This window comes from Limanda limanda, chromosome 6, assembly GCF_963576545.1.
Source record: "Limanda limanda chromosome 6, fLimLim1.1, whole genome shotgun sequence".
Classification (NCBI taxonomy): Eukaryota; Metazoa; Chordata; class Actinopteri; order Pleuronectiformes; family Pleuronectidae; genus Limanda; species Limanda limanda.
The window spans coordinates 21102285-21130195 of NC_083641.1; the positions used below are offsets into that span (position 1 = coordinate 21102285).

General features: G+C 43.6%; 1 protein-coding gene across 2 annotated transcripts; it reads left to right on the plus strand.

The window, feature by feature from the left end:
• Positions 1-762: 762 nt before the first annotated feature.
• On the plus strand, positions 763-27911 carry LOC133003248 (rho GTPase-activating protein 32-like). 2 transcript variants are annotated; one of them, XM_061072915.1, is made up of 22 exons: positions 763-1019; positions 9059-9172; positions 10048-10153; positions 11696-11787; positions 12062-12146; positions 16176-16262; positions 16341-16478; positions 16614-16706; positions 17556-17678; positions 17861-17938; positions 18279-18360; positions 18471-18620; positions 19038-19140; positions 20489-20633; positions 21034-21116; positions 21560-21667; positions 21811-21956; positions 22050-22263; positions 22941-23092; positions 23263-23337; positions 23442-24116; positions 24605-27911. In XM_061072915.1, the coding sequence occupies exons 2-22, from the start codon at positions 9084-9086 to the stop codon at positions 26857-26859; spliced, it is 5079 nt and encodes a 1692-aa protein (XP_060928898.1). In that variant the 5' UTR covers positions 763-1019; positions 9059-9083; the 3' UTR covers positions 26860-27911. The 2 variants fall into 2 exon arrangements, with proteins under 2 accessions (XP_060928898.1, XP_060928899.1); XM_061072916.1 differs by having other exon boundaries at positions 22944-23092.

Sequence of the window (27911 nt, forward strand, 5' to 3'; positions counted from 1 at the left end):
CTGGGAACATAGATTCTAATCTCTTAACTTTATATAAAATAATTTAATCTAGAACAGCAATAATCATGTGCTGGTAAAATAAATAGTAGTGGAAATAAACACTGAGGTCAAGTTTGAACTTAAAAGCAGTGCTGGAGTGAATGTATATCCCAATACTGATATTAGTATATGTCGAACTGAAGCTTCTCTAAATGTTTGGTATATTTGCCTTATAAAAGACATACAATCTCAGTGCTTGTCTGATTTTGGACATGAACATGGCTGATATTAGTCGAACAGGGTCCCAGTGTGTCCTCCTGCAGAGAGAGGAAGCAGAAGAGCTGATTATATTCCTCAGTGGACACACACAATGAGCTGATGTATTTGGATGAGTTGCACACACACACACACACACACACACACACACACACACACACACACACACACCAGTACTCACTCCTCTCACTGTTACCACCCCACCTACTCCACTTGCTTATGTAATTCCAGTACCAGGCATTACCTAACACCACACTCCACACGCCAGATGGGGGCTCCTCGGGCTGCTATTATAAAACAAGGGGGTCCGTGCACATTCCCACTCCCACATTATGTTCAGGTCCCGGACTTTAGAGAAAAAACGAGCTGCAGCAGCCCCCCTATCATCCGAGGCGCGGGCACGACAGCAGATATGCGCGCTGCCGATGGTGGGTGCAGACTCCCAGCAGGCACACACACACTCACACACACAGAGGGAGGGAGAGAGAGAGGGAGGGAGGGAGACAGGGAAAGAGGGAGGTGGTGAGTCGCTATCTGTTCTCCCACGCTTCCTCAACCAGGTCTCAGCCGGGTCCAGTTCTCATGGTGAAGACCTCCACGGATCAGCTGGAGCTTGACTGCGTGTGTGTGTCTGTGTGAGTGTGTGTGTGTGTGTGTGAGTCCAGTCCAGAGATTGTGCGATGCTGACAACATGTTCCCGGATCGAGGAGCTGAGCGCTGAGCAGCATAGAGGAGGCACAGTGGAGCTACGTGCACGGTTACAGGTAGGCTGCGTGCGTGAGCCTGCTGTCTGACTGTCACTCTACATCTGCAATATACATGCGTTTCAATGCAAGAATGTGTGTGTGTCGTCCAGGTTTTAGGCATGTTGTGGGGACCTACATCTGTGGGAGTCCACATGAGGTAAATCATTACATTTAAATGTGAAGACATGTTTTGAGGTTAGGCTCAGGTTAGGTTTAGCCATAGGGTCTGGATGGTTTAAGTTTAGGTTTGCTGGTAGATTTATGGAAGGGTCGTGTTTGGTTTGAGTTAAGTTAAGGTTAGGTGTATTTTAAGTGTAGGGTTTGGTTTATGTTAAGGTGATGTGTATGTTAAGGGTAGGATCTGGTTTGGTTTAATGTTAGGTTTAGGTTTAGATGAATGGTAGGGTCTGGTTTGGTTTGAGTTAAGGTTAGATGTGTGTAAATGGTAGGGTCTGGTTTGGTTTAGGTAAGGTTGTGCATAGGTTTAGCTTAAGGTTAGAGCAAGGGTTAGGTTTTGGTTAAAGCTAGGTTTCTGTTAAGTTAAGGTTAGGTTAAGGCAAGTAGTAACTATGTTTAAGGTTAGATTAAGTCTCGAAGACACAAATGTAATATCCTCTGAAGTCATGGAGACGTGTGTGTGTGTATGTACTTCCACCTTGGTGGGGACCATAGGTTTAGATCCTACAGAGTGAGGACATGTTGGTCCCCACAGCCTCAACTGGTTGTTTAATGTCCACGTTAGATTTAGGTTTGGATCAGTTTTGTGTTACAGGCATTTAGTTGTGAAGGTTCATTTGAGGGGGTAAGGTACTGGGGATCACTAAGTCCCCACAAGAATGGAAACCTAAGTGTGTGAGTGTCTGTTTACAGCTACCTGGTGATCTGTCAGGCCCAACAGGTCAGAGTACAGCGGTGGTAAACTTTATCCAAGTGTGACCGGGCTCAGGTTGTGTCAGCTGTAGAGGAGCAGGTGATGTGTGTCTGTTTGCACCACAGCTTATGACAACACTATTTTTCTGTCAGGAGCATTTCTGTGTCGTTTTTCTAGCAATATCTGAATTTGTAGTGGGTGGGAACATGTTTGTGGGTAGATCTGTATGATGTAATGCAATGCTGTTGTACAGTATTGCATTATAATTATAATTGTGAGGCTTATTTAAATGTTATATATTCTTTAAAGGTTTTAATTTATATTGTCTACTTTGAGCAAATATAAGAACTGTTAATGAAACTCTCTGAGGGTGTATGCTGGGTTCCATTAGTGTGAGGCCAAAATAACATGTCAGGTTTTTTATTCAAACAATAATTTGATATATCATTGAAACCACTTGACCGAAATGAATGTGCAACTATTATGATAATCAAGTACTCATTCAGGTCATTCTTAAGCAAAGATATTTCCTATCCGCTTGTTGAAAGGCGTCTTCCTAAATGAAAGGTAAACGTAAGGTATTTAATACTAGAAATAAATGATTGTTTAGCAGTTAGACATAAAAATAAATCAGTAATGATTGGAGTCTCCACGGTTCCTCTGGTTGTTCCAGTGTCCACAATTCCTGTTACCTGAGTCAAGCTTATGATAGCTAGCAGGGAAAACTAAATGCTATCCTCTTTCAGTTTCAGTGCACAGTGACAGATGCATTTTTCTTTGTGCTGTAAATTGAGCCTTCATTTCCCTGCAATTTGGTTCTCCCCGGGGGCAGAGAGAATTGCACAGTGAAAACTAAACCAATGTAAAGGTGTCATTTTTAAAATTAGTAATTACATTGTTAAATCAGTATTTACCTCAAAAAGATAAGTTATAGCAACAAAAAAAAAGGTGCTATATTTTGCTTTAGGAAAGGGTTTGGGGTGTTTGTCCTACATTCTGTATTTAAAGGATGAATCATTAATCAATGAATCAGGGAAATTATCGACAGAAACATTTTAAAGAAAAATGTAAATTGTCAACTGTCATTAACAAGATTTTATTAAGCCTCTCGCGGGGGAAAACAAACAAACACATTAGTGTGTTGATGGCACAATAAAAGCTAGTTTGTTATATCTTGATGAGCTCAAAAGATTAATTGATCGGGATCGACAGAAAAGAAAAAAATGTCAATAGGACAATTCATTTCTGTCTTTTTTATAGTGAAAATTCCCCAAATTCTAATTCTCCAGTTACACCAATGACAGTTTTCTTTGCCCTTTGAAATAAAGATCTAAATACTTTTGGTTCTTTTCAAGCCATGACATTGACTTTAGCTTCAGGATATTGTCAGATATTCAACTGATCTAGAGCCCTAAATTGTATTGTGATGCCACAATAAATACTAATAATAGTCTGTGTAGGGACAAAATAATAGGTACACGTTGTAATGCAGTCAATTACTGCCTCACCACAATCACTTGCCTCAGAAATAATCACCAGAGAGTTGAGCCAACTCAGACATAGCTGAACACAAGCATCACAAAGGTAGTAACTGTTGCAGGGATGTTGTATTGGATTGCATTCATCAACCGTGATCTCATATTACTGCGTAGGAATCTGTGTGACACTCAGTATTGAGTAAGTGAGCCAGTAGCATAGTAGCATGAGTATATCCTCCAACACTACTGTCATTATCCCAAAGTATTTGGTATCAGGGAATCATCATTTCACTTTCTTTCCACATCATCAGTTGCTTTAGAGGTGTAGCAAATGTGTGCCTATACTTAAGAAATGTAAGCCCTACGTTGTCTTCCTTGGTGACAGACCAGCTTGTTGATTAAATATTTGGGTCTTTGTTGTCGACAACTTAATCGGCCTGCTGTTCACCCTGCTCTTTGCCCTTCATCTTGGATCACGGTGATTCTGAGTGCTGCAGGACAAAGATTGAGCTGTGACACTGACTCAGATGAAATAAAGTTAATCTCACTCTGGTACATTTCAAGAAGATTAGAGGATCATATGACCCCCCCCAACCACACACACACACACACACAAACACACACCTCCTCCTCCCTCTGGAAGTGACCAAGCTTCAGTACAGATGGTTGATTTTGGAAATGTTTTTGCGTTGAGACTCGGGCTCAGACGGCAGCAGGTGTCTGAATCCTGCGTCACCGCCTCAGGCAGATTGATGGGGATGATCTGTCAAAGCTCTTGGTCAAAGGTTCTCTACGGTTTCATTTCCCTCCTCGCGCTCGTGTTGCCTCATCCTCAGTCTAGAGGAGCATCCAGTCACGATGGACGGGAGACCTGCTGCCATGGCAACCGCAGGCCTTTCTCTACTGCGTCTCTGCTTGTGTTGTCTCCATTCCAGAGCTAAGAATGAGAGCATGAAAACCAACTTTCCTCTTCATGGGGACGTGCAGCAAAATTAAGATATGGTCCGGTTAGAGCTGCAATAATCAATATTTATAGTTTAACAATAGATCCTATGGCTATTTATATGTGAAAGGGGAGACGCAGGGCCCGTAAAGATGAACCCACAAAGGATTTTCGACCGGCTTTGCATTTCGCCGCAGCTGCGCAGCTCTTTTGGCTCAGTCTAACTGCTCAAATCTGCATAGTTCCAGCTAAAGCAGGGCTAATAACCATCTATACACTACCCACGCTGCAAATGACTCACTCAAAACCACTAGCTGTTCAACAAACATAAGCAAAGGACCTCTGCTGTGAGAAAAGGCCTAATACGATCCACCCAATCTAGTAGCTCATAGGCTATCCTCTCACGATGAAATAGCCTCTCAGGGCTTCAGCCAACATTTTGGGGCTTCCGGCTTAGACAGTGGTTATCGGGACCAAGACTCCATCTTTCATTGGCCGTACACTGTTTACTGTCAACAGATTCAACACAAGTCTAATATTTCTCCACATAAACACGAAGAGCGATAATTTCTGTTGGAGTTTTAGATCCAGACGACATTTTGACTAATCTCTATTATTAACAGCTATCTGCCAATGGATGCATTAAGATTAAGATACATTTATTTGTCCCAAACACATGCACAGACATGCACAAGCACACTCATGCAAGGAGGGAAATGTAACATCTGCTTTTAACCCACCTGGTGCAGGACACACAGAGCAGTGGGCAGCCATGTACGGCGCCTGGAGTGCAGATGTTGGGGGAGTAAGGTTCCTTGCTCAGGGGCACTAGACAGGGTAGGGCGAATCCTCTTGGATTTTTGGACAGATCAATCAAGTTTCTGCCATTAGTCCACCGAAGTCCACTAAATGAAAAAGCCTCTCACATGCACTGTTTACCTGCAGGCAACTAAAGCCTGTTAAAACCAAAAGACCTCAAGCCCCCAAATCTGGTCCCTTGCCTACAAATTCTGCATATTCACATGCATAATCTGTTTATAGAGGTTACAGTCGACCGTTTACCAGAAGCCTTTTGATGTCATTGCAATTGCTTTGGGCCAGTTGCATGTAATTGTGTTTTGTTGGAGTCTGTGTTGTCAAACCCTGATGAAGAAAAAGGTGAAATGAAGTTTCCATATTCCCTCTTCTTCAGCCGTACGTCCTCCCTCCTCTCATTTGTGACTCACTTCGACACATCTGCTGTTTGTTGCTGCAAATATGTAGGCAGCCTTGCTTCCTGTCAACACACTTGCTGATAAGTGGATTCATAAACAGTGTGTGCAAGATTGTGTAGGCTGCCCTATTTTTTCTTGAAAACGCCATGTAGGTCATATGACACCAGGGCGACATATTTCTGTGCTGCTCCAGGCTCCTGACATCAGAACAACGTATCCGCCTTCAAAGTGTGACAGGTAGACGTCTTTCCTATCCCTGCATTTGGAATAGTTTAGATTAATACCTTGGATATGACTGATAGAGAGTTAGTGGAAAGATGATTTCCTGCCGTGTGCAGTGTTGGTTCCAGGCCTTCTAAATCTAAACCACTGTCAGAGATGTTCTGTTATTTGGTTCAAAATACATTTGTTGTTTCTTGCCTATGATTCTGAACAAAGTCAGCACACGCCACCCATTCCCCTCTGCCTTAGATCATGTCACTGACATACAGAGGGAGAGCACCTCCTAAAACTGACTTTCTTTACAATTGTGACAATCGCATTTCCAAAATACTCCAAACATTCCAAAATATCTTTCACGTGCTCCTGTGTTCATAAGACCGAGGAGTGCTTGTATATTTTCCTCTCTGCTGTATTCAGTTCATCTCCTGCAAGGTCTTTCAGATAGAAACAAAAGACCATGACTTCTTTGCCAGGCAGGCAGCTTTAAAGCTCACAGCTAGTTCAGCCTCCTCTGCAATGTGAAGTACAACATGTTCCTACACTTGAAAAGACTTGCTGTCTGATGTGGTACAATCAGCAAGGTCGGCCATTGTACTGTGTACCACGCCACGTTTTTATATCATCGCATGCAGCCACAGGAAATATCTGTCCTCCGCTATCACCAAATAGTCAAAATACAACACATGTAGCATTGATAGTCACCATATCTTGATTCCTGTTTGTACAGATTTGTTTTTGTGTTGCTGCACATATTTGAGCCATATAAAGAGACAGTAAATATATTATGAAGAATTCCTTTTCTCTCGTGTCATTTTCACATACATACTTTGACCCATTGCTTAACTCATCCAGTATCTCATATAGTTTCTGTCCTGATGACATGCAGCTTTACTTCTTGGTTAAACCCAACAAACTCAAAAACCTTAACCACCCTTAATGGCCGTCTAAATTCCTTTACAGGAAATATGTCAGATCGCTCGAATAAAATCTCACTTCCTACACATGTAAACGGTTATATAGCATTTTAAGCAGCTAGACTATTAACTGAAAGTAGTTGTAAATCACACATCACCCCAGTTATTGGCACCCTTCATTGGTTCCTGGTCAAATAAACCACGGCCTATAAAACTATATTAATTACATACACATCCCTGCATGATCTGGCCTGTTCTTATATATCAGAGCTGTTGTGCCCCTTATTGTAGTTGTTGGCCTCTCTTATCTTCTCGTCTTGGCATTTTATCTGTTCCCCAATCCCATATTATATCTAGAAGGTGACCACCCTTTTAAGGTTGTAGCTTCAAACATTTAGAACATTCTTCGCTTCTACGCTGTTTCTTTAAAATCCTCTTAATATCTTTAGTCTTTATATAAATATTCTGTTCGCCTTTCATTTTCTTTAATTTGTTTGTTTATGTCTAAGCCTGTTAATATGTATGTATATACTTTGGTATAACTTTTATTTGGAATCTGAGTTTTTTATATTTTATATTGCCTTTTAAGCAGTTTGTAACTGTGTTTTTTCTAAAATTGCAATATAATTAAAATATTCTTCATATAACATATAACAATGTTTTCCCCAAGCGACCCCCCCCCCCCCCCCCAAAATACAACAGCACTTTCTGAACAGGCAATTAATTTGCTGTCCATGTAATGCACTTGCTCTCCTCTGGCAAGGTTGTGGTGTCTATTAGAGAGGAGATACAGTACGGGATGGGGATAGAGTGGAGTCCGGTCCGGCCTGTATTCCTGTCTGCCTGCTCACATTCTGCTGAGTCAGGGGGCTTTGTGGAAGTCAGTCAACAGCAACTCAATGAGGCTCAATGCCAGAGGGGCTGGTGGGAAACTGCTACTACAGCAGCGCTTGGTGCTGATGAATCTACTTTACTCCCATCACGTCTGTGTTGCTCAGCAGAACTGCTCAAGGGAGTGAACAGGTTAAACCGCCTCCATGTTGGAGATGTATTTTTAGTGCTGGACCTCTGAGGTTTGAGCCGGGCCTCTTCTTTGTGCCCACATGCCCTAAGGTCATTGTCTATCGCTAAGCACCCACATCGATTGGATGCTAGTTATGGGAAGACTATGGAGGAGCATTGGGGAGAATCTAGTTTCACTCCATCAGGACATTTCTCTTGTTTGTTTACAGTACATAAAGAGAAGAGTAGTAGTGTGTATGGAGTCTGAGATAGGGGCTTTCCTGGTATCAGTCTCTTCATGGATCAGATATGATCCAACTAGTTTGCAGCAATTGGATTCAACACAACATTATTTAGAAATGTGCACCATGCAAGGATGGTACAGTGGTGACGTATTAGCATGTTTTATCTGCGACTGTGTGTGTTTTCTGTTACAGTCCACTAACATGCAGGTCAGCTTGACTGACAACTCTAAATTGCCTGGGTGATAGGTGTGATTTCATAGCATGAATTGTTGTTTGTCTCTACGTGTTAGACTGGCCACCTGTCCAGGGTGGATGCTGCCTCCCAACCAGTGTCATATGGGATCGATGGAAACAAAATATGAGTCCCTCTAGAAGAGAATTCCAAACGTTTAGTAATAAAGCAGAATCTATGTTAGCTGTTATTATATTTGAACTGCTCGAATATACAATTAATAAATCATGTAAAGCCGGTTGTTAACCTGGGTTTTTGGGTCCTTTTAGCATATATAGATCCAAAAGCTTTGAAAATATGCCAGGTTGCATGAACACCTTTATTGGCAGGATTGCTAGTATGGACCAATAAATGGTAATTCACATGTTTGTTGTACAACATATGAATGTCAATGTGGTTTAGCCTGACATGATGGGAGTTGAATTTCATTTAGGTATGAACTATTATTAAAACACTGGTCAGACCATTTATACTAAAAGTGTGTAAAATGTGGAAACATTCAAAAGATTGAGCGTTAAAAGCGTTAAAAGCAAATACAACAAAATTAAACCTGTATAGTTTAATCCAGTGACACGTACTGAAGCTGCTGTGCCAGTCTTGACTTTTCCTTTGAGGAGGATACGAACGTGTTAAAGATAGAACATGTCAGTGAGGCAGTGATAGAAAGAATCTGATATTCTAATGAAAATATCCCATGAATTTGCAGCCTGACGTGCATTATCCCTGAAGCAGCCCCCTCACTGTAGCATGATGTCATCGCACATTACAGTCTGGGCTCCGTGGATCATAGTCTTGAGTCGCACACGATGCAGCCTCATGTGGGTTAACGTCTGGCAGCTTCATCCTACATCCTCCCATCTTGTACTCTTCTACCCACCCACCTCCCTTTCCCTCGCACTGACTCCCTCTTTCCCTCCCACTCACGTTTCTCTACAGCGGGCTGTTGCAGCAGGGCGGCATCATGGAGGCTGGATGTGTGGTTGCCGCGGTGATTGAGAATGCTGCTTCAGGACCCCAGGGAGAACCAGGAAGTGGTGACGTCCTTGAGGGGTGAGCTACTCTCTTTTTCCTCGCTTTGTATCAGCTGATGTGAATTATGTAAAAGGATACACATGCACACGATGACATGTATGTGTAAGTGCTGAGTGCCTGCCTGCCTGGTCATTTATATGCATGTTTGAATGAGATGCTACATGAATAAAAAGAAAGAGTGATGTAATATTCAGGGTTAAGATATGACCCTGTTCTCAGAGACATAAAGGAAAACTGTAAACCTCCCTCAGGTCGAAGCTCATTCAGTTTCCTGTGAATTCACATGTGTCACAGATGACTGTCTCTGTGTCATCCTGATCTCATCTCGCTGAATCTCGCTGATAAAATCCAAGGCCTGTCTCTCTCCTCTCTTTGTCGCTCATAAACATTGACCTGAATGGACCTCACCCTCCACTCCTGTGTACATTGAGTCACATTTCAAGTGAAGGTTTTTTGTGAAGCGCTCCCTCGTGGGTGGATTCCCTTTATGATTTATCTGAATAGACGAGCTTTGCTTTCCTGAGCGCACACAAAAGGCGCCGTGGCTTTTTGTTGACCTCACGGAAGATGCAACCATTTTGCAGACTTACTCAAGATGAATTCACTGCATTTTATTCCTATCTAGCCCTGATTGGTACGGATGATTATACTCTCATATGTTACTGCTGATGCCACAGACTCAAACACCACAGTATAAGTATAACATATTTTCTGGGTCTTGCTGTTGCAATGTCATGATTTTTCTCAAGCTACATTAAGTGAGTTCATCCCCCTCAGTTGCTCCCCCTGGTGTGTTTTCAAACAAACTACAAGGCTTTTTTAAAACCTCTCAATACATAGATGTGGGCATGTCACTTCTTTTATTTTGATTCCTTACTTGTGTCCGTCTGCAGAGATGTGCAACCATCAGCTGACGTAGACAACGACGACGCCTTACCTCAACCCAGCAACAAAAATCCTCCAGAGAAGAAACAGCCACAGGAGACATCCACTGCCATGGTACACAGATACACACACACACACACACACCCACATACTCTGACTCATGACTTACAGAAAAAAAAACATACATACACTGATGGACATGTCATCTTCCACGAGGCTGCATTTGTTATGATTCACACGATGAGGTCACAGAATGTGATGTCACTAAAGTCACGAGGCAGTCACAAGAGTCATTACTCACAGTGAGGAAAGTGTGGACGGGTGTAAGTTTGGATTTGAGAACATCTCACCTGAGTGAGATGCTGTGTCTGAAAACTGAAGTGAACAGGAACTGACCTCCTGTTGTTTAATGGAAGGTACAGTAAATCTTTACACGTGCTCTTTTCTTTAATAAGCTTTTTTAATTAGATTATCATATTTTAGATCATACTGCACACCCGTCGCATCACCACAAAGTATCTAATGTAATGTAAACAGATATGAACAATACTGATATTAATGATAATACAAAAAGAAGATGCTTCAGTTTGACATATTTTTATCAAACAACTTTTTGACTAATTTACAAAAAAACGGCATTAGCATAACACAAAACACCAACACTAGCATAACAAAGCTAAAAAATTACAATTACATAATAGAATAACATAATATTAGCATAACATTGTCATGACATAATAAATCATATTGCCAGAAAATAAGCTTAACATGACAAAGGATTATATCATTTTACAGCTACATTACATTATATAAAACTAGCTTAAATATATCATGTTTTAACATAGGATAGTATAGCTAATAATAATAGTAAAACATAATCATCGTATATCAACCAAATAGGTGACCAAGTGCAGACATTTTAAATGTTTTAGTTTTAATGGCAAGATTGATTAGTTATCAATCTGAAATATTGGTGTGTTCTGGCCTCGCTGCACTGAAGTGTCAGATCTGTCAGATTTATGATGTTCTACCCTTTTAGGACAAGAAATTAAAATTAAGGAGAAAAGTAGAAGTGGCTGCTTAATCATTTCGGGAAAGTTTGCAATAAATGGAATTCAAGTTCATTTTCTGAAACAAATGTAGATACATAAATATAGCTTGGTGTAATGTAGTAAACTCAAAACATGTATGTCATTACTAAATTCCAAACAATATTTCCGCTATGTGTAATAGCAAGTAATGACATAAATCAGTAATTTAATTCAATATGTACTCAGGTGTGTCTTAATCACCAGGTAAATAATGTGTGGTCAATCACACCCTAAAATCAGCACCTCCTACAAATAGATAACATCATGGTGTGTTAGTGAGTTAGTATGAAATAGCATGACATGACATCTTAATATAGGAACACAAAGCATAACATAATATTAATAGCTTGTAATAACATTAGGGCAATATAACCCATTGTCTGTTATTATCTTCTCAGGTGTCAAACACACAACTTTACTGAGACACCAGACGTTTGCCTCTTGTCTCTTTCGCTGCACAGTCATGGTTTAATGATCAACACAGTTATTCCAACATGTAATCTCTGCCTCAACAGTTGCCCTGTGACACTTACTGATGTTTGCTCTCTCTCTCCCTGTCTGTCAGGTGGGAAACGATGATATCGCCGAGCATCCAGCCGAGCCGCTCCTGCGCTCCTGCGTCAGCACGGCCAGCATGAAGGTCAAGAACATGAAGAAGTAGGTGCTCCCTGTGACAGTGTTGCTGCTATTATGGGCTGTAAACCAGGGCTCTTATCCAGGCCAGTGAAATGAGGACCTATAAAACGATGGGCGCGACTCACACAGACAAAGTCAGCCAGCTGCGGCGCTAACACATCTCTCACACACACAGGACCAATCTCTCCCTCCCTCTTTCCCCTCTTTTGCTCTCATTCATGTCTCCTGTCTCTCTCCATCACCGTGACACTGTGTTGAATACTGATGTGCTGCTGTTGTGCTGTGTGTTATTTAGGCTGACGTTCCCCAAAGGTCACTTCCCCAGGTTGGAGGAGTGCGCCCATTTCCACTATGAGACTGTTGACTTTGGCAACGTTCAGGTGAGGAAACCGTAAAACTTACACTGCAGCAGAGTGTTTTCTGAGTTCAGAGATTGTGACTTAGGCCAGAGTTCAGCCGCCATTTTGGTGAACTCCAAAAACACATGACTATAGAAATGCAAAGTGGCAACTGAGTTAATGTTTTTGTCTTTTCTGGAGAGTCCCACCTTCAATTTTTAATTTTACTTCCTTTTCATAGAGTACTATCAGTCTGTTGCTTTATGAGAACAGGTCTATATTACAGTATATTAACCTCCCATTCATCGAGCCTCTGTAAAACTGTAAACAAGCCTTTTTTATCTCATTGATGATGTCAGCCAGTGACTAAACCAGACCTAGTTGTAGTTTCCTGAATAAACAGCTGATTCTATCTAGAAACTGAAGCTAAGGTGACTCATTTTAAATCTAAAAGAACCCGCAAGAGGGAAGTGAATACACTTAACTGATGTAGGTACAAGTAAATACTATAGTGTGGACTACTTCCAAACTAGAATGGCACTCAGTTGAGCACATCTATATCATATATATCATTTTCTAGTTCTAATAGTGGTAATTTAAAAGAAACATTTTAGTGTTTGAGGATATAAATTGTTTTATTTGTCATAAAACATAGTTAACAGAAATAAAAACTGCACTCTTTAGAGCACCTACCTCCACCAAGGCCCTACAGTCCCCTTAAATGCAATTAAACCACACACTCATGAATATCAGTCCCATAAAAATGCCAGATTTTTTCCATCAAGATCCATTTATCATTTTCAGAAAAAAACTGTGAATAATAATGAAAAACATCCAATCTTTCAAAGTGAAAGAAAGTAGAAATAATTCCTGGACAGGCTCCCTGATCAGGATTTGTACCTAAATTCAATGACTTCTTCCCTGACCCACACGGCATACTGACACCAAGTTTCATGGTTATCCATAATTAAATAATGAATCTGCCCCTTAATCTGCATCCGCACCAGCTTTGAATTGGTTCTTCCCAGGACTCATCACTCAAACCAAGTTTGGTGGAAATCAGTTTTGTGGCTTTTGCACGATCCCGCAAACAAATAAAGAAGTAAACCTACAAACAACCATCCGAAAAACATGGGTGGAAACATAATCTTTGCAAAAGTAAATATTGTCACTCTAGAAATTGGTCCTCCATTTTGTTTAAAACTGAAACATTCATCTATCAATGACAGATGATCAGCCGAGTCCATATTTGCATAAGTGATGAGTAGCAGTGAAGTTAAACTAGTTGCTCAGTCATGTGTGGAAGTGGCTTTTAACCGCCTGGTTAGGCTCAGGTGCAGTTCAGGTTGCTCGCCAGCAGAGTGCAGCAGTCCTCCCTCCACAACCAGCAGCCCCTGTGCAGCAGAGTTAAACACTGAAGAGCTGGAGCAGTGCAGCCTCGCTGAGGGGGCTGCATCCCCACGTGTGCCATTAAATGGACCACAGTGCAGCGGGCAGGACGGGACATGAACCCCAGGATGGGCTCACCCTGTTGGGTCAACGTCCGGCTGCGGGTTGTGAGAACCCGTGTGGCTCCATCGTCGGTGTGAAGGGGATGTGAAAGCAGGGCATCAGTTTCAGTGACCTTGAAAGGATCCACAGGGACAAGGAAAGCTGAGCTGGAAGAGGAATATGAGTCACTGATGCTGAAATCTGTTCACGCTGCCTGTGCACACACACACACACGTACACAGAGCAGGCACACGCCACTGCAATTTATTCTTATTTGGGTCTGTTGGTTTTTTGAATCGTGCGAGATTAGTCCTCTTGAATGGTATCTCCCATGATGCATTTGCCTGTCTGCACATTGGGAGACCGTGGCTGAAGGCTGGGAGAGAGGGAGGGAGGGATGGAGGGAGAGAGGGAGGGTACTGATCAGGTCTCATGTATCCCGCACACAGAACAGCACAAGGAGAGCCGACTGTCTCTGTCTGCTGCCCGGCTGATTCCTCTCCAGATTATCTCCAGTCTCGCCCGGAGAGTGGAATGAATGAGAATTGTTTTGAAATGAAGAAGGCTCGTCCATTTATCTGGAGCTTCTCTGCCTCGGAGTGATGGATGAGCCTGTGCATCTGTGTGTGTTTGTGTGTATGTGTGTGTGTGTGTGTGTTGATCCCATTCACTGCCAAGCCCACTTTTCCCACAGGAGGAAGGAGTAGTGAGGGGGAGGGAGGGCAGGATGGTGATGGGGGGAGGGAGGCAGAGTGGAGGAGAGGGAGGAGTAGGGGTGGGGATGGGGGGGGATGGAACGAGGGAGGCAGGAAGGGGGGTTAGACGAACAGTGGGAAGCATCCTCTCCTCATATTTTCTGCTTTGAATAGCGCAGTGAGAGCCTGGTGATCCACAGTCAATGAGCATTTAAGGTGCGGTGGCAGACAGGGGGACGGCAGACAGGAGAGAGGAGACAGGGCGAGCGAGGAGCGACGTTCAGACCCCGCTGCCCTCGGCCGGGGGGGTTGGTCTCGCTGGAGGAGCTGACTGCAGCTGCACACAAAGAGAGAGAGAGAGGCAGAGCCACGTCCTCCAGCTGCGGATGGATATGCCAGATGCCTTAGTGGCAGGTAACAAGTACGTGTGGGTGATTACGTATTAATATCCAGCTCCTGGTGGCAGATATTTATGAATAAGTGACTCGATGCAGATATTTGTCCCGTGCAGCGTGAGGGGGTTTGGTTGCACGTTGTGTTGTGGAGGGGGAGGGATCTTTGAGGTGTGAGCATCACAGAGGAAGTGATGATCAAGGAAATGCTACGATTTTTCATTTCATATTGACAGAGGCTCTTTTTTTATTTTGTTTGTTTGTTAGTTGAATAAAAGAAGCTTTTTGTTCGTCCGTAATTCTCTGTGCGATCCTGCTTCCTATTATCCTTTTGGCCTCTTGACCCCCCGCCCCCCCGCCAGTACTTTAATTTAGCTGTTTGGATTGGACGGTTCCTGCCAACAAATCCGAGCTCTTTCATCACGACTTAGTCAAACAGCACATTCTCACTCCGTGGTTCTTTGTGGGTCTGGTGTTGGTGTATCAGCGTTGAGCAGTAACTAGGTCGCTGTGTGTTGTGTAACTGTGTGTGTGTGTGTGTGGATGCGCAAGTTATAAATATCCAGAACTTCACTTTTCTTCCAGGTCTTTGAAGTGTCGTTTTTCACTAATGTCGATCGACGTATTCCCAAAACTCCTGCCAGGCTTTGATGTGTGTATAGAATATCAGCGAAGCCAGTAAGAAATCCGTGTGGTATCTCCGACGCCTCCAAGCGCCCCATACATCTCAGCAGCTTATGTATTATACATTTCATGGTGCAGGATTTATGAAAAAGTGAGAATATGAATCACTAATGTCTTGGCAGCAGAGCAAAAATACTTATTTACCCAAAAAACTTCATCATGCTGGCATATCCAACACACACCTGTCAGGAAATGTAAAGGAGGTCATTACAAAATAAGAAATGTATCCTATTTCTCTAAAAGTGTCCACCCATCCTTTTCTCAAGCAATTTTTGACACTGCCAAGGAGGTTTATGATTCCATTTTAGGAATTGGTTTGGTTGGTTGTTAGCGGAATTATCCAAAAACTACTCAAACCATTCCTCTGATATTTTTTTGTAGGGGTGGCGGGCCGTCCCAAGGAAGAACCCATTAAATTCACTTAATTAAATAGGGCATTCTTCAACATTTTCCTTAATTTCTTAGAGAATAATTCATGGATCTTTATGGGGGAAAATCATGCATGTTGAGGGGACTGATATTTACGTTTGGCTGCAAGTTGGTGCAGATCCATTTTAAATGTGGTTTTCTGGAGAGGGTAAAGTATGCGCCCTCTGAGTTCTAGTTTCGCTGGTGTTTAAAGGTTTCTATTCTCTAAAGAGGTTTTACTATTTAATGTCAAAATGGGGTTGGACATGAGGGTTTTTCTTGTTTCACAGGTCACATACAAAAAGGGCTGTTTTACTATTCGCATCCATTATTTAGAATATGGGCCGTTTCAATATTAGCTCCTCTGTCATTCTTTTTTAACTTGCTCTTCTCTTTGGTAGTTGGCCTTCACCGAGGGGCAGAGTGAAGGACCGAAGGCTGGTCCGGACTCCAATGAGCTGGTCTTACTGGTCCAGATCACCTGCCAGGTACCATCACATGCTTGTGTGAAACAGGTCAGATTGTCAGATATCGTCTCCTGTGGTTTCAACTCTTTTGTCCGTCAGGGTAAAAACTGGCTGGTGAAGAGATCCTACGAAGATTTCCGGGTGCTGGACAAACACTTGCATTTGTGTATCTATGACCGTCGTTACTCCCACCTCACCGAGCTGCCACGATACGACTTGTTAAAGGATTCTGTTGAGGTACCGTACAGCTACAAGGGCTTTATCTGTGATCTTAACACATAAAATTCTTAATGTCACAGATTATAACTAAATTAGGAATCAGATTACCTTTTTCTCTGTAATGACGCATTACAAATGTTTGTTTCTCTTCAGTCAGTGACAGATATGTTGGCCACCTACCTGTCCCGCTTCTCCGCCATCGCTGACAACAAGATCAACTGTGGTCCGGTGTTAACATGGATGGAGGTATCAGCTCTCATTATTCACTCTCCAGAATGGACCCTGTTGTTTAGTTGTATCTTTTTAATACAGAAGTTTATTTTTAAATGAAAGTAAATGCAGCTAAGGTAAACAAATAGAAATTTAGCTCAGGACAAATTTGTTTAGTCGGGTCTGAACAGTTTATGTAATAGTTTGAACTATGAGGTTTCTCTCAAGGGAGTTTTCTGGTGTTTTTAATTTGTTGAATTTTTTAACTTACGTGGGCGTGGGTTCAAAAACACTTGTGTCTTCTTTGGTGTAAACAGATTTTCTTTTAAATCCACCACATATTGTTATAATTATGTAATTTAATTAGTTGTAATGCTCTAGTCTTATTAAATGATGACAAAACATTAACATAACAAACGTATCTTTATCGTACATCCTGTCGGTGTCAACTTTTATAATAATTACTTTGTTTATATTGGATCTTTCAAAATAAAGTCACAAGCACTTTATGGTAGAAATTTATTTTTAGAGCATGTTAAATGCCCTGCAGCAGCCTTCTTTATAAGTATATATATATGAATATAAAAGTAATTCTGCAGCCCTTTTGCATTGTTTTGTGTTTCATCTGCTGACAATTTTGGAGACGTCCAATTCTTAATTCAAGCAAAGCAGGAAAAACTAAAGGAAACATCTTTGGTGTCAGGTTTTACGGGAACTCACAGTTGCATATTATCTGCCCTAGCAATGAAAATCAATATTACGTCTACACGTGATGAATGAAACTTGATTAGCAGCCTCTCCGTGATTCCAGTCTTTCAAAGCTCGACAGACATGTAATCAAACTGTGCTGAAGACATTTCCTCAAAGGTAACACTTTGCTCTCAGATCGACAACAAGGGAAACCATCTGCTGGTGACTGAAGAAGCCTCCATCAATGTCCCCGCCATCGCCGCCGCCCACGTCACCAAACGCTACACGGCCCAGGCCACCGACGAGTTGACCTTTGAGGTAAGCCTTCAAAGACAAGTCACTCATCAGCAATCAGTCATTTTTATTATCTGTCGCCAGCTCTTTCATGTGTGAGCATTAATATTTCAGTGGACGTTTTGCACGTGCGTATTCCTGATCCCCATCGTAATGTATTTTTTAATGTGCTCGGCTGTGATTGCTCTGTTCTCACTGTGACGCAGGTTGGGGACATCGTGTCGGTGATAGACATGCCTCCTAAAGAAGACACAGGCTGGTGGAGGGGGAAACACGGCTTTCAGGTAAAACATCTGCTGCAGTCACAGCTTCAATCCACTGACATGCTGGAGACCAGAGAATTCACACAGAGACATACTGACTGCCTGGCTTCCCATTTGTTCCTGTTGAATCCACATATTTAAAAAATCAGCATAGCAAATAGAATCTGCACCGGAGGAGGTTTGACACAATAAGAATATAAAGCAGTGGATTTTCAGCCCGAGGCAGCTTGTACCCTGATGCTCACTGACCTACTTCTGCACCTTCACCCCACGAGAGTCTCCTGCAGCAGTGAACGCCCCAACGGCTGCTTTGAACGTACATGTGTATCACCCTCTCTCTCTCTCTCTCCTCTCTCCTCAGGTCGGCTTCTTCCCCTGCGACTGTGTCGAGCTGATAAATGACAAGATGCCCCCCAGTGTTCAAAACTCTGTGCCGAAGCCAGGTACTCCTCAGTGTGCGTCTGTCCGGCTGCTGATGACTTATTTAGCGCTCGCTCCCAGGATAACGGTCGGATTGATTTACAGTGGCTGTTATGTGTGTCATCTCCATCAGTGTGTAAGAAGCACGGGAAGCTGGTGACGTTCCTGAGGTCTTTCATGAAGTCCCGGCCGCCGCCACAGAAGCTGCGGCAGCGTGGGATCCTCAGGGAGCGCGTGTTCGGCTGTGACTTGGGGGAGCATCTCCACAACTCAGGATATGAGGGTAAATTGTTCCTACTTCCTTTTTTAGTCATATTCTTAACACATCTTTCATTGAGTAATTCTTATCTGCTGAGAGTTCAGAAGTTGAAAACACCTCATGAAGGGACTTTCCAGTGAATCTGCTGCCTCTACAGGCCTGGCTTGAGAATGCAGAGGCTAGTTTACGTCGCCTGCACATCTTTATAACTGTTCCTCAAACAGCAATAAATGTTGCTTTTTTCTAAACTGATTAATGCACATTTGGTGCAGTAGTGTGAATTTACAGCAACAGGACTATTGGATTCACTGGATCCGCTGAAACTAAACCACAGGGACTTTGTGTAAAGAAATCCTAAATTGATTGTGGCAAAGTGCTTACACAGCCCTGTGTTTGTATTTTACAGAAACTGTTCTCCTGACTCTTTGTTGTGTCCTGCAGTCCCACAGGTTGTTAAGTGCTGTTGTGAATTCATAGAGAAAAATGGAGTCGTGGACGGAATCTACAGATTATCTGGCATCTCCTCCAACATCCAGAAACTGAGGTTTGTGTCTCTTTTGTTATTCTGCTGTTGTGATATTGAATTGAAATATAAACCAGAATAAAGCTGCTTCTTCCTCCTAGAACTCTTCACACCTGAGACTGCTGCCCCTTGTGAAGCTAGAGCTACATACAACAGATTTATTATAGTATATATGTATAGAATTTACTGATTACATTTCTAAAGAATGGTTTGTTGTTTAACACCAGTCTGCTGAAGGGTATAGGGCTGCAAGTGAGTGTTTTTGAGTGGCAGGGGACAAGTTGTGAGATTCAGGTTTTCAACTGGGTTTTAAAAAGTCTAAAATTCAATAATCTAAATTTTAGGCCTTTAAAAAGTCTTGAATATGTTGAAACATCACACTCCTGCCCTTGAATAAGTTTAGGTACGTCTTGATTATGTTAATGTTGATTATGTAAATGTTCGGTCAGAGCTTAAGAGATTCTTTTTAAAGAAATGTTCTGGCTTCCTGCAGAGTTTGTAATGTGTCCACGTGTTTTTCTCAATGACACAGATATTAACTGATGGTCTACAAACACCCTGGTCAGATTGAATCTCTGTGCACTTGTCTCTGCTGTGGGAAAGACGATATATACCTGCTGTCTCTGCCTGTGGTGTTTTCAGGGTCATTTTCTATGAGGCTGCTTCACCTTGTTTGAGGATGTATAAATCATTCTTGGACTCAGATAATCCTTCATATCTATTGTTCTTGAAAGTTTTTAAATATGATTCATTATGGCCTTAAATAACTTCAATTTGATTTGTTTAAACTTAAAGAAGCCCTGGTTAACGTGATGTGATGGATGTTGTTAAGAGTGTTTTGGTTGTTGAGACACTTCTCTGTAAGATCCATCAAATACAGTTTGTGTCACATTGTGCGAGTTGAATGGCTGAAATGACTTTTTTATGCTCGCCAAGTGGAATTAATGAAATAACCTCGCATCAGATCCCATTACATAAACAGGAGACACAGTTTGAAGTGGAGCTGACAGGCAATTACAAAGAAAACTCGCATATAAAAACGTTTTGACTGATGTGTTGTTTTAAGAAAATGAAAAATACCTGGTGATATGTTGATATTTCTCACAGTTTATTCACATTAAGGGCCTTAAGGACATTCATTTCTTTACCAAGTACGGAGGAATATTTTTAGAAATGACAGAGTTGGAAATCTGTATGTACAAATTGGTCTGTTTGCACAAGAGAAGATATCAGATCAAAATAAATCATGAATTCCCAAAGCAAATGACCAGAAGTAGCTTCTTCTCGAGTGTTCATGCTGACAGACGGGCGGTGGGACGACTTCCCACGCTGTTGTCTATAAATTCTTCTTCTCTCTGTCTCCGTCCAGGCACGAGTTTGACTCTGAACAGATCCCAGATCTGAGCAGAGAGCTCTTCAGGCAGGACATCCACTCCGTGGGCTCCCTCTGCAAACTGTACTTCAGGGAGCTTCCCAACCCGCTGCTCACCTACCAGCTCTACGAAAGATTCTCAGTAAGAACCGGAGCAGGGAAACTGGGGCATGGATTTAAGGAGATGGGCTTGAATTCATAGGAATAGAAACTGGCGTCGCTGCTAAGCACTGTGAAGAGAAAAAGTTTTGTAGCACAAATTTCTGGTTACTTAGTGATAACAAAAAGAAACAAAGAAATTACTTAAGAAATTGGGCTCTTTTTGAAGTGCTGCTCAGAATGAGGTCACTGCATTATACTGAGCTTTCTAGGAACAGCAGGGGATGTGCATGCTGAAACCAAATAGCAGATTAAGCTGAAACACTGGCTGCTGTGAATATAAAAGAGAAAGCAAAATGAGAGCAGGAATTTGAAGACGACTCCCTCTGCTGTGGTTATCGGCCTCTCAGTGATCTGTGTTTTTTTGTCCTCTGTCGACACAGGAGGCCGTGTCTGCAGCCACGGACGAGGAGAGGCTGGTCAAAATCCACAATGTCATCCAGCAGCTGCCTCCTCCACATTACAGGTCAGGTTTGGAGCTCACTGCTGCGGCCTGGTGGCCTGGTAGGGGACTGTTTGATTTCTCGAAAAGGGAGTGATGTGTCGAAACTTAAAAAACAGAAACAGGGACTAAACATAACTCAGAAAAGAACAGACAAAAAACTACTAATACAAAACCAGCACCACACCAAAATCACACAAAACAATACCAAATCAGACCGATATATATTATCACAACCTGATACGCAAGAGTCCTGCTCTTCATCGACATTTCTTGCAATGTGACATTAAATCTTCCTCCAACAGGATAGACTGAACTCCGCAGTTATGTTTATATTTGCTGCTGATTTGCTGTGTTGGTGAACTTCCCCTATGACCCAGCATTTTACATTCCCACCGTCTACAATTGAATATTTTGAAATGAACAGGTGACTTTTATTTTAAATATTTGCATTTCTCTATCGACAGGACTCTGGAGTTCCTCATGAGACATCTGTCCCGCCTGGCCACCTTCAGCCCCATCACTAGCATGCACACTAAAAACCTGGCTATCGTCTGGGCCCCTAACCTCCTCAGGTGACTGTCCCCCCATGCATCATCATCTATCTGCACGTTCCGCCCTGTTGGCACTGGCGCTTCACTCTGTCAGCCTTTCTGTGGCAGTGAACTGGAGCATGTCTCAGTGGTGCAGAGAAGTGAAATGGGTTGTGGTGTTTCAGGTCCAAACAGATCGAGTCGGCCTGTTTTAGTGGCACAGCGGCGTTCATGGAGGTGCGGATCCAGTCGGTGGTGGTGGAGTTCATCCTCAACAACACGGAGGCGCTCTTCAGCCAGAAACTCAACGCCATCATAAGGGAAAGCACTGGTAGGTCATGTCCAGTTACCCCAGTATAAGAAGAAACAGAAAAAAGGGATTGTATGATACTCTAATGCCTTTAATCCAACACATCCACTCCAGGTAACAACACCATGTCCAGACCGAAGTCCCTGCTGGTCTGCTCCCCGTCCACAAAGCTGCTCTCTCTGGAGGAGGCCCAGGCTCGTACTCAGGCACAGCTGGGTTCCCCGGCCACCACCCCCTCCCTCAGCCACAGTGACTACATCGAGGTGGGGGAGGGACCCGGAGCTCTGATGGGCAAGTTCCACACGGTCATCGAGCTCCCGATGGAGAGGTAGATTTATGTTTGTTCTAGTGTTACTCAACATGTCATTGTTTGTTATTTGAGCCATTCAATCAGCATGCTTTAGTGTGAGCAATAAATCTTAGAATTTGTTGATTATTAATTAGTGGATAGACTGACAACAAGTTTGATAACATTCATCTTGTTCAGGAGTCTAAAATGTCAAAATTTTACATCTGAAATTAATCAAAAGTGAGAATTTGACACTTAGAAATAATTTTTTCTTTGTGATCTGTTAGTCAGGCAACAAACAGTACTTGTGTCACCTTAGACTAAATGTAATCGCTTTTTTTCACTACCTTCTTGTAGATTAGATGTTAATCAGATTGTATAAAAATGGAATTTCTAATTATGCCAGATTTTTTTCCTTGCAAATCCAGAATTTGTTCAATGGGCTTTCAATGAAAATGTGTTTTGCAATGTAAAAGAATTGGTCCTCTGCTCCAGATCCACCCCACATTTTAGGGGTATCTCCTTGGCTCATGTTACACAAAATCTCATGGAAATCGATGGTGTAGATTCTGTGCAACCAACCAACACTGACGAGCACATAACCTTCTTGGCGGATATAATAGTTAGAATTGTGTTGTTGTTGCTGGTTTGCCTTGACTTGTTCTTTCCTTAGCTGAGACAACAGGTGTCGACGATAATTTGTTTCTGTGTTGAAGCAGCAGGCGGCCTCTTCCTGCGAAGGCCAAGAAGTCTCCTGTGGGGAACTGGCTCTCCTTTTTCCACCTGGGCAAGTCCCATTCTTTGTCTAAACGTAAACTGAAGCGACACCCCAGCGAGCCTAATGAGATAAAGAGCATTGCACTGCCAGGTCAGATCACCGCTGCTGTTAAGTCGCCAGAAAACCTGTGCTTTTTTTATTTTCTGCCCTTCTTAAATAATTTGTCAACTTCCTTAAATTAGGCCATATGTGTTGACAAGTTCTTTTAGAGGTGACGCTTGCTTTTAACTTGAATAAATAAGTTGTTGAAACGCTTGCAGGCGGAAGAGGGGATGGCGGCACTTTACGTTCGACCAAAAGTGAAGAATCTCTCACCTCTTTGCACAATGTGGAAGGTACAGTAACTGCTCACTCAGATCATTCTCTGCACTCTGATTATTTCATGTTTATTAAGATTCAGTCTATACTGAATATACATGTTTGTTTTTTTGTATCCCAGGGGAACCTCCAAGTTACCGTCCCCTCAGACCTCGTTCGACTAGCGAGGCCCTTTCTGCCCTGGGTAACGATGACCTCCGGCGTCCTAGAAGTAAAGATGAGAACAAAACCCGGCCTCTCAATGAGAGTCATCATGGTGCTGATCGTGGCTACACCCCCACGTCCCTTTCACCTCCACCCCAGGAGGACGAGCTCGACCTCTGTCCGCCGGATGCAGGCATCTCTACTCTGGACTTTGACCCCATGTCTTTTCAGTGCAGTCAGCTCGCAGCGACCCCTGGACTGCAGCGCAACAGGGATGGAAACAAACAGAGGAAGAGCGCTGGTTGTTCGAGTGAATCGGAGCCAATTTCTTCTCCCAACAACTACATTAGCTTCTCTCAGTCACCAGATATTAGCCCCGTTCTCGGTAGAGGTGGGAAGAATGTTTCCTCCAAGCCGCTGTCTCCCAAACTCAGGAAGAAGTCATTTAAGACTCAAGCAGACGTTCGGACTGCAGCCACCCCCCTGCCACCCCTCCCCTCCTCTTCTCCCCCAGTGCTGAAACGTGGCGCTCCTTCGGCAGACGGAAAGCAGCCGAGAGTCTCCTACCCTCACTGCAGCCCGCTCAGCACGGCGAGCCAGGCATCAGCCCTGACCGACCTCAGCCAACCTGCACAGAACCTGCCAGATCCAGGTCAGTCCCACTCCTCTTTAAAGGGATAGTTCACCCAAATATTTGATTTCACTCATCATCTTCTCACCACTATGCGGATGGAGGGCTGGGTTGAAGGGTTTGAGTCCACAAAACAGTATGGAGGCATTTTGTGTTTTCTTCTGTTGTTGTCATAAGTTTGAAAAATCAGTAAGCATTGACTACAATTGTATTGGATTTGGCTGCAACTCTGTTTACCCCTGAAACTCTAAAAGTAATTTGTGGACTCAAACACTTCACTCACCACCTCCATCGCCATAGTGGTGAGTAGATGAAGAGTGCATTTTCATTTCTGGGCAAACTATCCCCTTAATATCATGCAACATTTACTCCTTAGAGTTAATTTCTATTTATATAATACTGCACTTTGTAGTTTCTTATGAAAGCTTCTGTGTCTTGTCCCATCATGTCTTACCATAGCTTTGTTTGTCCTGTCATACTGTAGCGTTGTTTGTCTTATCCCTCCCCAGGAACAGATAGACTTATGAGTTCAGTGTCTGTTCTCCCTCCTCACCCTCCCTCGACGAGTGCTGCCCGCAAGTTGGCCCTGGCTCTGGCCGAATCCGCCCAGAAGGCCAGCAGTGTGTCCCAAAGACGAAATAACTTCCCATCGTACCCGCTCCAGAGACATGAAGCCTGCCACGCCCAGGACAGACCGCCCCGGCCCTCCGTTCTCGATCTCAACATGTACCCCGACGAGTACTGCGGCCCTCGGGTCTCCTCTTCGGTTTCCCACTGGCAGTCGTCAGCGCACGGCCCAGTGGAGAGCCGCTTCTGCCCTCACCCTGTCCATTTCCCAGCCGCACACCTCCGCTCGGGGCCTTCACAGGTCGCTGACGGACAGGAAGGCGGCTGCAATTTCACACCTAATGTGAGCCCGCTCGGGTCAGGGAGTCTGGAGGAAGGCTGTGCAGAGAGGAGGGACCGGAGGGAGGAGAAGCAGCTTAGAGATATCAGACAAGCAGAGCCCACCTATCAGAGCGTTGGTGTTTCAACACCCACTCAACCTGCCTGCTCGGCTCAGAGCCCAACGACTTCTCCCGTGTACGTGAACACAGACTCTACCAACGTCTTTAATTTCCGTGCTGTTCTGGCCGAGACATCCATGCCTGCCTCCATCGAGCAGGTCTTTCCCCGGCCGGTACAACCCTCCTCAACTCACAGCTACAGCCCAGACGAGGACAGACCACTGGGCATGGTTGATGATGTCTACAGTAATCATCCTTACCATCATCATCATCAACATTGGCCAGTACAAGCAGGCCGAATGCCTTCACCTCACTGCCCTCGGCTCAACGCTCTGCCACGCCACCTTTTGGGGCCTAAAAGCCTGTACAGGCAAGCCTCTGAAGGCCGCCACAGCACTTTAGGTTTGAGGCAACCTTTGTCCCCTCAGTACAGACGTTACCGCAGAGACGAGCACCTTATCGGTGGCTGCCACAGGCAACCGGACCAATGGCAGAGGCCAGATGATAGAGCAGTTGGGCATCCAGCCATCCGGAGGGCTCGTTCCTTCCATGCCCCACAGATTAGTCACTATGAGCTGGCAGGGACTGAGGTCCTGCCGCCGGACACCTTGTTTTACGTCGAGCAGCAGACGAGCAAAGAAGCGGCCTATCAGAGGCTGATCCAGACCGGCATCCACCCTCTTCGGCTGCAGTTCGACAACACAAGAGCTGAACCCCGCTACTCCGCCTTCTCCGATATGAACCCAATGGATAATTCCCACTATTATGTAGAGCCCTACCGGCAAAGCAGTGCACGACACAATCATTCTTATATCAAGCGTAACGGCAGAGAAGGCGCTCCATCAGATTACTACAACTACTCTCCACACCGTGTCCCCCCCGTGAACAGGGAGCTCTACATACAGAGCAGGGACACGGTCGTTTACGAGACAAGAGATGCAGACACTTTTGAAAGAGTCGTATATCAGCCAGTCCAGCAGGAGAGTCAATCCAAACGTAAGAACACATCTCCCGCTGTGTCTCCATATGAGAGTCCCGTCTCACTGACTGACACGATAAACAGAGACATAATGCACACAAGGAGTAAGTCAGACCCTGGAAACGCCTGCCTCCTCTCCGCCGACAGGACAGAAAATGATGCTATATCTCCGACATCCATGAGGTCTCAACACGCGGGCCCTGAGGCCACCAGGCAGCCATGCGGTCAGCAGTCGGGTGCAGAGGTCGGTCCATCAAGGCGAACTCAGCATCAGGCACCGCTTCGTAAAATCCCCTCACTCCCAGAAAGAGACGGTCCTCACCTCAAGAACACGGAGCACATAGACAGAAGCCACTCACGAGGTCCTGACCAGGGTCAACCGATGATGACCCACGCTGCCAACAACTACCCTGGGGTTGTGAAGCCCAGCATCCTCAGGAGACCCGGGCGGTCGCAGAGCACTCGAGAAAATCGCCACTACTATCACCCCAACGCCAAATCCCCTGTGGATCCTGAACATCCGGGATCCCTTTCCACTCAGCTCAACAGAAGGACTCAGAGCACTAAAGTCAGGCCAACACAATACGACCACATGAAGGAGTATTACGCAGCTCCCAGGCCTAAACCCACAAGATCTGGTAAAGCCATGCCTGGATATTTGCCCGGCCAGGGCTGCTTGTCCCCCCGCGGGCACAGACTGCTGTCCAAGGCTCTGGGTCAAGAGGGCTTTTGTCAGGCTGCACTGAGATCAGAGGCCGGGGTCTACGAGGGATTCTGACCACTGGTTTTCATCGGAATCTCCATCAATCGGGGCCAAAGGAGAACCGCACTTTATCCTCTGCCGGACCAACAGACTGTTGCATTGAAAGTGTGTTTGTTTGAACCTCCAGGAAGCTGCTAAAGGAAGTGTGCAGTGAGGCTGCTGCTGCTGCTGGGGTTCCGCAGTGTCGCCATCATTGGTTGTTTCATTTATTGCAAACGGCTCTTGCAGACTTAAAAGGGAACAAATTAATCGTACGCAGATTTTTGTCTTATATTTAGAGATTTTGAAAAATAACAGTAAGAGAAGGCATGCTTGAGAAAATGATGGCTTATATATATTTTATTTAATGTCTAAACAACAAGAAATAACAAGCTGAAGTAACAGGTTTTATTGATATGATTTTTAAATTGCGTTTAGGAATGTGTATAAAGCAACATTCATTTTAAATGTATTATATTTGTATAAATAACACACAGCTAACACGTGGCCAATGTACTGTACATTTTGTTTTCTATTCTAGTCTGCTCAGACATCAACAAGCACTTTGGAGGATAACTGTGTATGAAACACGCTGTCTTAACGTGGTGTACATGAAGCCTCTCGATAAACAGTCTATTTTTGTTCTGTAAGAAATGGCTTGCTCTGAATAATCAGTGAATTAGCACTTTTTGGGGCGGGGTGGGTAACGGATGATAACCTCATGGTTTCTAACTTTTCACATATTTCTTTCACAACATTGTATGATGCGATCGCAGCATTACAATGCGAGTGCTATGATTTCCGTGTCAAAGCTACCGTGGCAGAATCCGCTCGACATAATTCCAATTGCGCTCATTCAGTGAAAAAGTGTATTTTGTATGCCAACGTGGTTTTTGTCACAAAAGTTTCTTTCCCCTTTTCAGGGGAACTTTTAACAACGTGGTGTTTTACATGAACTTTGATGTTGTTTTATCCATTAAAGTTGCTATTTCAAATCCAAACATGTAGAAGAGGATATTCTGTTAAGATATGTTACATGCGTTATTTTAGTGAGAGTCTTAAAAGAAATAAAGATATATTGACAGTGA